Source organism: Oncorhynchus gorbuscha, linkage group LG24 (assembly GCF_021184085.1).
Source record: "Oncorhynchus gorbuscha isolate QuinsamMale2020 ecotype Even-year linkage group LG24, OgorEven_v1.0, whole genome shotgun sequence".
NCBI classification, from domain to species: Eukaryota; Metazoa; Chordata; class Actinopteri; order Salmoniformes; family Salmonidae; genus Oncorhynchus; species Oncorhynchus gorbuscha.
The window spans coordinates 31,622,991-31,635,452 of NC_060196.1; the positions used below are offsets into that span (position 1 = coordinate 31,622,991).

Genomic DNA, 12,462 nt, shown 5'->3' on the forward strand with positions numbered 1-12,462 from the left:
TCATTTAGCCTTCCCACACCTGTTCCCGATCCTTTCCCCTGATTAGACTCCCTATTTATTCCTTTGTGATCCGTTCCTGATCCATCGGTTCCTTGTTTTGTATTCCATGCTGTAATTGCGTTTCGCCCTGTCCTGTCGTGTTTTTTGCCGTGATTGTGTATCACCCTGTCCTGTCGTGTTTTGTGCCTTCTTCAGACGCTGCGTGTGAGCAGGTGTCACAGTTGACTACGGCCAGCGCCTACCCGAAGCGACCTGCAGTCTGTGGCCGCTTCTCCAGTCGTTTTCCCCTCTACTGTCTAGAGGATTTCAGTTACTCGGTTTTTGAGCATTAATAAACTCTGTTTCTGTTAAGTCGCGTTTGGGTCCTCCTTCACCTGCATGACACATATTTTCGGCTCATCCCCTTTCAACTGTCTCTTCTTCATATTCAGATCTACAAAGGCTGATTACCTGTGATATCTGCCACAATCCCCCACCCCTCTACACAGGATGTTTTGATGCAGATTTAGGATCTTAATTTGATTTATGTTTTAGTCCCACGCGTGGAAGTTGAATGCTTTGACAAATCGAATGTGAAAGTGAGAGTGGTTCAGTGAGTGGGCTGGAAGATGATGAATGCAGGAAAGAACGTTCCTTTTCAGAACCATGGAGAGCGCATTATGTATTGTGGCGCAGCCCCTTTTTCTACTCGGTGTTAGAGACATATGTATTTGCTAAACTGCTCTAATCCCACTGCTCTCTAAACCATGGTTCACAATTTTATAAACTCCCAAATCATCCCCAAAATGCAATTTAATTGATGTAACTGTTGAGTGTTTTTTAATCAGTTTGGTAAACATGTTCCTCCCATTGTGACATTGCCAACCATTCCGAATGGAATAATTTGACGTATTAATGGTTCCCTATAAAACAATTTAATTCTAAGAAAGTGTCATATGGTCTTGAACTCGGTCAAATCACAGCAGCATGAAGGGCGATAATGAGTAGGCCTACATTCAGTAGTTTTTGAAAGCGACCACGCTGAGATTGCTCCGCGAGCGGCCGCTTCTGTGTGCAGCTGGCCTGGTGATCGCGACGGGTTCGGCAGTCTACTTTCATAACAAATATTACGGCGTCCTTGAGGATGAACCGGCCACCTTGGAGATCGTGGACCGTGTTGTCACCTTTGAAGAGGGTACATTTACATATTTTACAATGTCTAAATAGCAATACTGACTGTATAAACATGTAGAAAAAAAGGAGGAAGGGAAGCGCTGCTAAGGTACACAATAGAAGCTTTTGGTAGACAGAAGGTGCTCTTTGGTAAAAGGGGTAAATTGGCCGTCTAAAAGAAAGGAGGACCAAGGCACTCTTCATAAAATTAATTAAAATGCCTTTATTTGTATCGAATGTTCAATGGAAAGTTTTTAAACATGGTTTCCCTTGAACATGACATACAAATGAAGGCATTTTAATGAATGATATGAAGAGTTCCGTGGTCCTCCTTACTTTTTGACATGCTCTCTATAGTCAGGACTGAAACTATATTCAGGCGTTGTCTAAAATGGCACCCTATACCCTATTCCCTATTTTTTTTTTACCAGGGCCCTTAGTAATATGGTCAAAAGGCTCTGGTTAATAGTAGTGCTATAAATAGGGAATAGGGTGCCATTTAGGACTGATTTGATGACATGATGATGGCTAGTAATTCCACTATTAACAACAACAAACGAACATGCTCCTCTGAAACCAAACCTTTTCTTTAGGTTTAATTGATGATATTGGAACATTATGCAGACACATAAATACAATGTGATATCATACAATATAAACACAATTCAATTATAAGTTCAGCCTAACTACATGGACAGATGTTTGGTGTCTTGTAGTATTTCTTCAACTTAGAGAAAATAATCCTTTATTGTTTATTCATTAAGATCATGATCCCACCCTGGACCAGGAGGACCAAGTCCTTGTTCAGGTAAGAATACTGTAGGCCTATCAATAGTCTGGGTACCGGTCGGTTTCTGTTCTCTTGCCAATTCCATCATGCAAAATTATATTTGCATGACAATCCCATAAGGAGTTGTCAGAGAGCTGAAACCGCCTGGCACCCAGGCTATAACAATACTGCTTCATTATCAGGACTGGTTCAATAACAATCTGACATTCAAACTGTAATTTTACTGACTTGAAAATGGATCCTGATTTATTCCTTAGTTTGTGGATGAGGAGGTTGGGCAGCAGCCCTGTCTGGCTTTAGTCCCTTGGTCTGGACCTCTGTGGGTTCCCAGCTCTGTAAGTCCAACAGTACTGATACTCTCTTGTCTTCGCTCTGGTCTATTGACTGGTTTATGTAACTTAAACACAAACATGACGTTTTCTGAAGAACAATATGGGAATACGTTTCTGTAAACTTATTCCATATTTTTTACAACTGCAGCTGACTTATTACCTTACCCTTGCTGGGAGGATGATAGTGAGAGAGCTGACAGTGTTAAACACACAGGTAACCATGCAGATTATTGGACAAATATCATATTTTCTAATAGGCATGATTACCTTCAGTATCCACTATGGTCGTGAAATACTTTGTTGTCCTTTCCCTCATTTTCTCACAGATTTTCATGATGGAGCAGCCGATTTTCATCTGTTTCACTCCTGTAGGGAGGTTGGTGTGGGAGGAACTGACTTCTCAAACTGAACAGGTAGCCATTCATGTGCAGATACTTCAGATGTTTCCTTAACATTTGAACACAGACCTGTGTAGTTCAACTGTCAACCCTTTTAGAATCTATAATGCAGTGGCCTCCTTTTGAGATCCTCCATATACCAGTCTGTCACTCCTATAGGCCACCAGTCTATCATTCAAACTGACTCATAAATTGATCCTGTCTTGTTCCTTAGTATATGGATGAGGAGGTTGGGCAGCAGCCCTGTCTGGCTTTAATTCCTTGGTCTGTTTATTAATAATCACAGAGAAAGCTCTACAATTAGGGGATGTCTTTGTTTTGCAGCCAAATAGTGAAGACTCTGGTTTTCCCTTTGAGAAGATGCAGCTGGTTGGGAACTGGGGTTCGTTTCATTTCCATACCTGGCTAATCCGTTATGGACGAGTGCAGGTACTTCAGACATATTCTTAACATTTATGAACACACCTGTGTGTTTTAACTCCCATTTGTCTCTGGCGTTTCTTTTGTATGTCTGGTCCTAATTGAAACCTAGAGGAAAGTTGTTGTACGAACATCGTGTGGGCTCTATATCACTGCCAGTGGTGATCACCTGCCAAATGATATAGAAATCTAAAATATACAGAGAGGTTTGCAGACTGAAGCCGTTTTTCCTTATAGCAAAATGAAGAGGACATGCATCACCTGTGCATTGTGAGGGGAGTGGAGAAACAGCTGTGGTGGAGCAGAGTCATTCAGGAAAAAATCCTGGACCCATGGGTGAGAGATTCTCAACTGATCTTTCATCTCAAATGCACCTGATTTTTGTCAAATGATGCACCAAATATAGGGCTACTTATATTTCCTGAATGAAATGTAATTTTTCCAATGTGCCTCTTTGAAAGGGTAATGTCCAGGTGGTCCTCACCAACAAGGAGGTGACTGGTATTAAGGTACAGTCAAACACTCATAAAAGAAAATGGAAAGTGGCAAATGTCCATTTACCTATTTAAATAAATGTTGACAAAATGAAATGATACATTTAAATTTCTATCCTCATTTTTAGTACCTTGGTAGAAGGATCCATGGACTCAGGTCTTGCCTCGTCAAGAGGAGGTCAGAGTTCACCTATTATGAGGACGCCCAGGTATGCCTCGTTGTTTCTCTGTGGTAGGATTTATTTCAGTGTTTGGTTGAGGGGTTTTCAACATTGTGGTTGGGCTGACGGTGTTGTTTGTTAAATAGCAGGTGGATATCTCCACCACAGTGGAGGGGTTCCAGGAGAGGGGGGATGACATGATGACGTATCAGTTCTCTACCTCTGACATTATCACCACCCCTCATGAGCCATCCTCTGGCTCCTCTCAGCAGTTCCCCCAGGATTCTCCACCTCCCCCTCCGCCTCCCCCGTTCCCTTCCCCTCCACCTTACCACTTCACCCAGGACCAGACCCCTGACAGCACTCCTCAGGTAAAACTCTTTCTACAGTCAATAATCCTTTTTATTTGTTTTCCTGACATTTGTACTTGTGTGTACAGGTGTGTGTCTCAGTGTCATTGTGTTCCAAGCACAGTGTTTTGGTTTCAACAGGTTTGTCAAGTTTTTAGGTCAGGATGAAAGTATTGTTATGATGTCACTGAATGTTTTGTCCTCTTCAGTTGCAGGTGAAATGCAGTTTAGTATTTATTTTTATTTACTTGTCTAGGTAAGTTAGTTAAGAACATATTCTTAACTGACTTACCTTGGGAGCCCAGAGTTGATGTTAATGTGATGTCTGTTTTAGGAGTTTGTGGAGGAGCAACATAATGTTGCAGATGTGCCCCAGCTGTGGTGAGTTTGCTTTCATGTGTTCATCTATAGTAAAAACATTTGCTTTGAAATAATCTGCCCCTATATTGTAGTTATACAGATGTAGGACCTTAATAACCTTTTACTGCAGTGGGCTAAATCAGGGTCACTGTCAGGATCGTCATAAGAACACTCGGACCAAAGCGCAGCGTGAAATCGGTTCAACATCTTTTATTTGAAGTGAACCGCAAAAAAACAATAAAGAATAAACAAAACGTTATGATCTGGAGTGCTCAAAGGCAACAGCACAAAAACAAGATCCCACAAAACACAGAGGGGAAATGGCTGTCTAAATATGATTCCCAATCAGAGACAATGATAAACAGCTGCCTCTGATAGGGAACCATACCAGGCCAACATAGAAAAAAACAACCTAGATTACCCACCCTAGTCACACCCCAACCTAACCAAAAAAGAGAATAAAAAGGCTCTCTATGGTCAGGGTGTGACAGTCACACACAGTGTTTCTTAGTAGTCTTAAACAAATCTACCTTGAAACAAAAGTGTACATCTCACACACATGGATATAGTCTTAAAAAAAGAAGACACCATTAGCATTTCAGATATCGAGTTGAAACACTTTATATACACTACCATTCAAAAGTTTTCAAACAACTACTGATTCAAGGGTTTTCTTTATTTTTACTCTTTTCTACATTGTAGAATAATAGCGAAGACATCAAAACTATGAAACACATGGAATCAAAATATATTTTAGGTTTGAGATTCTTCAAATAGTCACCCTTTGCCTTGACAACAGCTTTGCACACTTTTGGCACACTCTTGGCATGGGAAATATTTGTTATTATGTGGATTATAATTTACATTTTTGTAGGGGTTGATAGATTTTTCGTTAGGGAAAATCAAGTCTGTAATTATAAACTTTAAAAGCCTTTTTAAAACTAAAATACACTACAAGTGTCTCAGCAACAAACGAGTGATCAAATTAAGATCCTACATTGGTATGGTTTTTCTAAATCCTGCAGTTGTAACATAGGCTAACATTAAAGGATATCTTCATCTCATGGCATTAATGTATGCTTTAGCTTCTTATTTTGCACATTTGCTACTAAACATTTCTATTTACAGGAGTTACTTTGGAAACCAAGGGCCAAGCAACTTCTCTCTGAGGCTGGCTGGTATCCGACGTGCTATGGAGGTGAGAAAGTGGGAATTTGCCACCTTTTGAATTTCATTTTATGTACATTTCTGTTCCATTTCTAAATGTACTGTCTTGTTTTCACAGGCTCTGACATCCTCAGACAGTACCTCCCTTAATTACCTCATCCACGCTGGGAGGATGGTGTTGAGTGGACTGTCCGAGCTCAACCAGCAGGTAACCATTCAAATAATTGTACAACATTCATCAGACCAGATATATAGTTCCCACTGGGCACAGATGTCATTTCAGCGTGTCGTGTTTAGTTACATTTGGTTGAGTTGTCAACTAATGTGAATTCAATCCAAAAAAATTTACCATGTCATTGGACTTAGGTTAAAAGTTTGGTGAAAAAAATATGTTGATAACTTTTTTCAATTCCAATCAGTTTTCCATGTTGATTCAACATCATCACATTACATTGTTGTTGTTGAAATGACAAGGAAACAAAGTTGATTCAACCAGTCTTTGCCCAGTGACTTACATTTAGGCAATAGTGATTCATAAGTTTTAGTTGAAAAGTTCCAATGTTTTACAAGCCAAACAATCAGAGGCCCTCTGAATTACAGACCTGAAGCTTTGAGTTTATGATCCAAGTTCTAAGGAATTGTATGATTGTTTTGTTTTGAGGATGTGAGGCAGTTTCAGCAGGCCTACGACATCCTGGTGAACTTCATTAATGAGCCAGCAAACAGGGAGCAACTAGAGCTGGAGATGGCTCTTGTAGGAGTAGGTTTACATGCAAGCTTGAGCGTTAGCTGCAGGCACCGTCTGCTCATCCAACATCTACTCAATGAGACTTTCTAAAGTGCTTGTCAATGAAAAATATGTAATTATCTTATTTGTTTGACTTCAGATCAACCACATCAATTTCACGGATGTATTTTATGAATTCGTTCTACTGAGCCTTCTTGAAGGAAAAACATCTCTTCCAACATCTGTAAGTGACCCTAATAATGTAAACATCCTGTTGTTTATCTACCCCATCCACACTGTAGCCATACCAGGTCTGTAGACACTCACTCATGTCCCCTGTTCCTACTCCAGAGGCCTGGTACCTTCTTTTATCTGCTCATGGAAGTGATGATGAGGATTCGCCCTCCTGGAGGAACCTGGACAGAGTCTGCTGGGAACTTCTACCTCCTCATTAAGGTGCATATTTATTTATTCTCTCTCTCTCTCTCTCTCTCTCTCTCTCTCTCTCTCTCTCTCTCTCTCTCTCTCTCTCTCTCTCTCTCTCTCTCTCTCTCTCTCTCTCTCTCTCTCTCTCTCTCTCTCTCTCTCTCTCTCTCTCTCTCTCTCTCTCTCTCTCTCTCTCGAACTGTGTGTGATGGTTTGTCATCCTTTTCTTTGTAGCTGGTGATTAACTATTTGTTGATGATGTGTCTGTTGTCGTCAGGATCAGATGAAGGCGTGGTTGGACTCCATCTTCAACCTCGATGAGTCCATCTATGAAAGCCCACAGAGGCTATCGTGGCAGGTGATGGAGAATCTAGAAATGCCGGTTGACTTCCTCCTGTCCAGCCTGGATTAAGGGTTGCTGGATTAAGGGTTGCAAACTGAGTTGAAGATCCCAAACACTAAATAAAGTATTTTGCATTTAAACATTATCTGTCAATCTCAAACTAATTTTACATCATGTCAAATCAAATCAAAGCACATTTTATTGGTCACAAACACATGGTTAGCAGATGTTAATGCGAGTGTAGCGAAATCCTTGTGCTTCTAGTTCCGACCGTGCAGTAATATCTAAAAAGTAATCTAACAATTTCAAAACAACTACCTTATACACACACAAGTGTAAAGGAATGAATAAGAATATGTACATGTAAATATATGGCTGAGAGATGGCCGTGCGGCTTTGGCAAGATGCAGTAGATGGTATGGTACAGTATATACATATGAGATGAGTAATGTAGGGTATGTAAACATTATATAAAGTGGCATTGTTTAAAGTGACCAGTGATACATTTATTACATCCAATTTTTTATTATTTAAGTGGCTAGAGATTTGAGTCAATATGTTGGTAGCGGCCACTCAATGTTAGTGATAGCTGCTTTACAGTCTGATAGCCTTGAGATAGAAGCTGTCTCTCAGTCCCAGCTTTGATGCACCTGTACTGACCTCACCTTCTGGATGATCTTTTTGGCCTTCCTGTGACATCGGGTGGTGTAGGTGTCCTGAAGGGCAGGTATTTTGCCCCCCGGTGATGCATTGAGCAGACCTCACTACCCATTACGGTTGTGTGCGGAGCAGTTGCCGTACCAGGCGGTGATACAGCCCAACAGGATGCTCTCGATTGTGCATCTGTAAAGAGTGTTGTTGGTGACATGCCAAATTTCTTCAGCCTCCTGAGGTTGAAGAGGCGCCGTTGCGCCTTCTTCACCACACTGTCTGTGTGGACCATTTCAGTTTGTCCGTGATGTGTATGCCGAGGAACATAAAACTTTCCACCATCTCCACTAGTGTCCCGTCGATGTGGATAGGGGGGTGCTCCCTCTGCTGTTTCCTGAAGTCCACGATCATCTCCTTTGATTTGTTGATGTTGAGGGTGAAGAAATGTTCCTGACACCACTCTCCGAAGGCCCTCACCTCCTCCCTGTAGGCCGTCTCAACGTTGTTGGTAATCAAGCCTACCACTGTAGTGTCGTCTGCAAACTTGATGATTGAGTTGGAGGCGTGCATGGCCACCCAGTCATGGGTGAACAGGGAGTACAGGAGAGGGCTGAGAACGCACCCTTGTGGCAGTGGTGAGGATTAGCGGGGTGGATATGTTGCTTCCTACCCTCACCACCAGGACCCAGTTGCACAGGGCGGGGTCAAGTCCCGGGGTCTCGAGCTTGTTTTTCCATATGAAGTTGTACAAAAGCCTATCTAAGGTACAGCAAGTGGATTTGGGAATGTCAATAGATGAAAAAAGATAGGATGCATAAAATAGCCCCTCAGCTTTGGATAAAAGCACCCTTCGTTGAAGACTTAAATCCAACCCTAACCACGAGGATCATTTTTATTGACAGATTCAGTTACAGGGTTCAAATTAAGATCATTCACAGCCTTAAGATTTTTGGTGATCTTTACACCAAGGTAGGTTACACTATCATTTTCAGAGATGTTACAATCTGCTGGATTGTCAGCTTCTTTCAAAGCAAACATCTCACATTTGGAAAGATTTAATGCCGAACCAGAGATTTTGGAAAACTGCTTCACGATATTCAATACTAATCTAGCTTGTTAAACATTTTTCAAAAAAGGTGAGGTGTCATCCGCCAGTTGAGATATCTTGATCTCTCTGGCCTGGAATGTATTGCCTTCAAATGGACTTTTATGAACTAATGAGCATAACATTTGAGATACTAACAAAAAAATGTAAAAGGTGAAATTGGACAACCTTGTCATATTCCTTTGTAAATGTTAAACCTTGAGGATGTTCCATGACAGAGTTTTATACAGCAATTGCCACCATTATACAGAGTTCTAATAGCGTAAACAAAAAAAACGACCACATTTCAAATGCTTAAGACAATCAAAGATAAAATTGTGACTTACTGTATCAAATGCTTTATGAAATTTCCAAAAATAGGATAACAGAGAAGTCATCCAATAAATCACAATACTCAACCAAGTCTAACACCAGCCTCAGATTATTAGATATATGGCGCCCTTTCTTAAACCCTGATTGATGAATGTCAATGAGATCGTTCAAGCAAGACTTGAACCTTTTTGCAAAGATTAAAGCTATAATTTTGTAGTCGTTATTTAGGAGTGTGATTGGATGCCAATTATCCATATTTAAGAGATCCTTGCGTGGTTCAGGTATAAGAGTAATAACCCCTTGCTTCAGAGAGGCAGGTAGTTCTCCCTTCTTTATAGCCTCCTTAAAGGTTTCAAGTCAAAATTGTGCTATTTCTTCAGAGAAGGTTTTGTAAAATTCAGAGGTTAATCCATCACAACCTGGAGATTTGTTTTTTTTTTTAACTGAGCAACCCCATAATGGATGTCCATAATGGATAAATCTTGACAACAAGACCGACTGAATTCTTCACGAACCAAATTAACATTCTCTATAGAATCAAGGTGATCCTTAGAGTCACTCAAATTGTTATCTAAGGAGTAAAGATTGTCACAAAACTTAGTGGTATAGTCTGATAACAATTCTCTATCCTCAGAGGTAACCCCATTAATCTTCCATTTCCGAAGTGTGTTGAGTTCCCCTCTCCTCTTTTCCAAATATAAAAAAGTATCTACTGTTCTTTTCGCATTTTCAGGCCATTGTTTTCTGGATCTTATGAAAGCTCCTCTAGCCTTTTCCTCACGCAATGTATATGGTTGATTCTGTAAATCATTCAATTTAGCTTTCTCATTAAGATCAAGATGCTCAATCTCTTTGATATCCGCAATTGTCTTAGAGATTTCAGCTACCTCCCATCTCCTTAAAGCAAGCCGTTTTCCATAATTAATACAGGCTGAGCGGATTTTACATTTCAGCAGTTCCCAATATTTCCCATATTCTGCATTAGATGTAGCTACCGTCATTACTGCAAAATCTTACAGTCAACTATATGACTTTATGATCTGTCAGGACTGCAGGCAGTATTTTTTTTACCTCTACAGTGTTGGGCTCAAGACTAGAGGTTATCACCCACAAATCAATTATTCATTGTAAAGAATGATCTCTATTACTCCATGTGTATTGTTTCTCTCCAAGGTTTTTAACTCTCCATTTGTCAATTAAGTCCAGGCTTTAGCAGAAATTCACCAACTTGTTCACACCAATTTTAGGCCATTGGGGGAATATATCAGTCTTATTAGAATAAATCATATTAAAATCTCCACCAACTATAATCTGACTGGATAGATATTTTCTCACAAGACTTTTAAGAATTTCTTCAATTTCTTCTAGAAGTACGTTATTTGGAGGACTAGAACAGTATCCTTATACATTACACAACACAAATAATCTGTCCATGTGGTTGATGACCGCTACTAGCCAATGTCCATTGGAGTCCACTTGAGAAAACAAAAAATGTCCATTTGAAATTGTGTGCTAAAATTGCAACCCCAGCTGAATGATTAGTCCCGTGGGCCAAAACAATGACCTTGCCCGACTGATTTTTCCAGTAATTATAGTCCTCTTTGCATGAATGTGTTTCTTTAACGAATACAAGATCTGCGTTGCAGTCCTTACAACAACAAAAAAACTTCTCTCTTTAACAGGTTTTGTATCCCCCTGGCATTGATTGACATAAACTTCAAGTCCGTATCTATAGAATAGAAAGCAAGATCCTATGCAATCTCAACTCTACCCTCTCTATAAAAAGTTGCTTCATATATGTTTTAACAGAAGTCTTAACTTGTAAACAGTAACACCATAATTCAAAACTAGAACGCTCAGTTTGCAGTGGGGAAGGAGGTACCTTGTAAACCTACCGACAGAACAAATCACCCTGGTCGTGTTTATTTTCCATCGTTGAAAAAGGCTCTGATTCCCCTGTAGTATCCACCCTTTCCTTGATTTCGGGCCTGTTGTACAAGAGGCCACAATTTTGCCTTTGCTGCTGCAGTCTAGTCCTCACCGAATCTAAGTTCTCTCTCTTTCACAAAGGCGCTTTCCTTTGCTTTCTTCCAAACTGCATCTCTCGCTGTCCGAAAAGCAAACTGGATGATGATCGAGTGGCTGACCTTGTTTCTTCCCAATACGATGAGCGATATAAACAGCCATATCCATATATCCATCGGGGAAGTCCGGTGCCACATGGTTACAGATGTCTCTTAATAAGCCCTTCACATTCTCATCCTGGTCCTCAGAGACACTATAAAGCCATAGCCCCCACATTCTCCGGTATTGCTCTGCTTCCGATAAACGCTCTTGCATGTCTGCAATGGTCTTCTCCTGTGCAGTGCATTTCTCCGAAGTAGCAGTGTTTGCAAGTTTAAGCTCTTCGATACTCTTGTATGCATGATTCAGAGGTCTCGAGGTCAACTATTTTTGATGTGTTTTCGCGTATCATTTTCTCCAGACCATTGGCTCTTTCGTTTATCTTTGCAGAGACAGCATCGATTATGTTGACCTGTAGTTCACGCAAAGACAATTCTTTCTGTGTCTTTTTGAGTGTAGGACAATTGACTGGGTTTTCAGAATAAACCGAATGTCCAGAACCCTCCATTTCTTCTCTAATGTGGAAGGACCACCAGAGGGCAGGCTGGGCTCATGGATAGTAGCCCAACAAGGCATGGGAGACAAGGTAACCAGAGGCAATTAAGCACAGCTGACGGTACTAATGACATACTCTCCTTCCCCTATAAGAGAGAGAATGGAACCAGCAGAGAGAGGGGGGGGAAACTATCTCTGGAAGATGGCCACAGAGACACAGAGACACAGAGACACAGAGAGAGAGAGAGAGAGAGAGAGAGAGAGAGAGAGAGAGAGAGAGAGAGAGAGAGAGAGAGAGAGAGAGAGAGAGAGAGAGAGAGAGAGAGAGAGAGAGAGAGAGAGAGAGAGAGAGAGAGAGAGAGAGAGAGAGAGAGAGAGAGAGAGAGAGAGAGAGAGAGAGAGAGAGAGAGAGAGAGAGAGAGAGAGAGAGAGAGAGAGAGAGAGACAGACAGACAGACAGACAGACAGACAGACAGACAGAGAGAGACAGAGAGAGAGAGAGAGAGAGAGAGAGAGAGAGAGAGAGAGAGAGAGAGAGGCTATCCAGGAAGAACCACTAAGACGGTGACAAACCCGTGACTTTTTGTTGTAGCTTAAAGATAATCCTATTGTGTTCTTGTTTCATCTGGAGAATAAGATGTATGTTTTTTTCCTT

The 12,462-nt window shown here is 40.9% G+C and overlaps 1 protein-coding gene across 1 annotated transcript; it reads left to right on the plus strand.

The window, feature by feature from the left end:
• The first annotated feature begins 2,562 nt into the window (after positions 1 to 2,562).
• Positions 2,563 to 6,462, plus strand: LOC124012214. The gene is made up of 10 exons (XM_046325690.1): positions 2,563 to 2,687; positions 2,997 to 3,101; positions 3,330 to 3,428; positions 3,554 to 3,601; positions 3,715 to 3,795; positions 3,894 to 4,118; positions 4,432 to 4,478; positions 5,586 to 5,655; positions 5,743 to 5,832; positions 6,286 to 6,462. Exons 1-10 carry the CDS (start codon positions 2,607 to 2,609, stop codon positions 6,460 to 6,462), a joined length of 1,023 nt encoding a protein of 340 aa, XP_046181646.1. The 5' UTR covers positions 2,563 to 2,606.
• Positions 6,463 to 12,462: the final 6,000 nt, after the last annotated feature.

What these genes read in the sequence shown, in the direction of transcription:
- LOC124012214 (XM_046325690.1), top strand. Translation starts at nt 2,607, where the DNA reads ATGATGGAGCAGCCGATTTTCATCTGTTTCACTCCTGTAGGGAGGTTG. An exon ending in TCCGTTATGGACGAGTGCAG is followed by an intron (nt 3,102 to 3,329) that starts GTACTTCAGACA and finishes TTTTCCTTATAG; the next exon opens with CAAAATGAAGAGGACATGCA. An exon ending in GCAGATGTGCCCCAGCTGTG is followed by an intron (nt 4,479 to 5,585) that starts GTGAGTTTGCTT and finishes TTCTATTTACAG; the next exon opens with GAGTTACTTTGGAAACCAAG.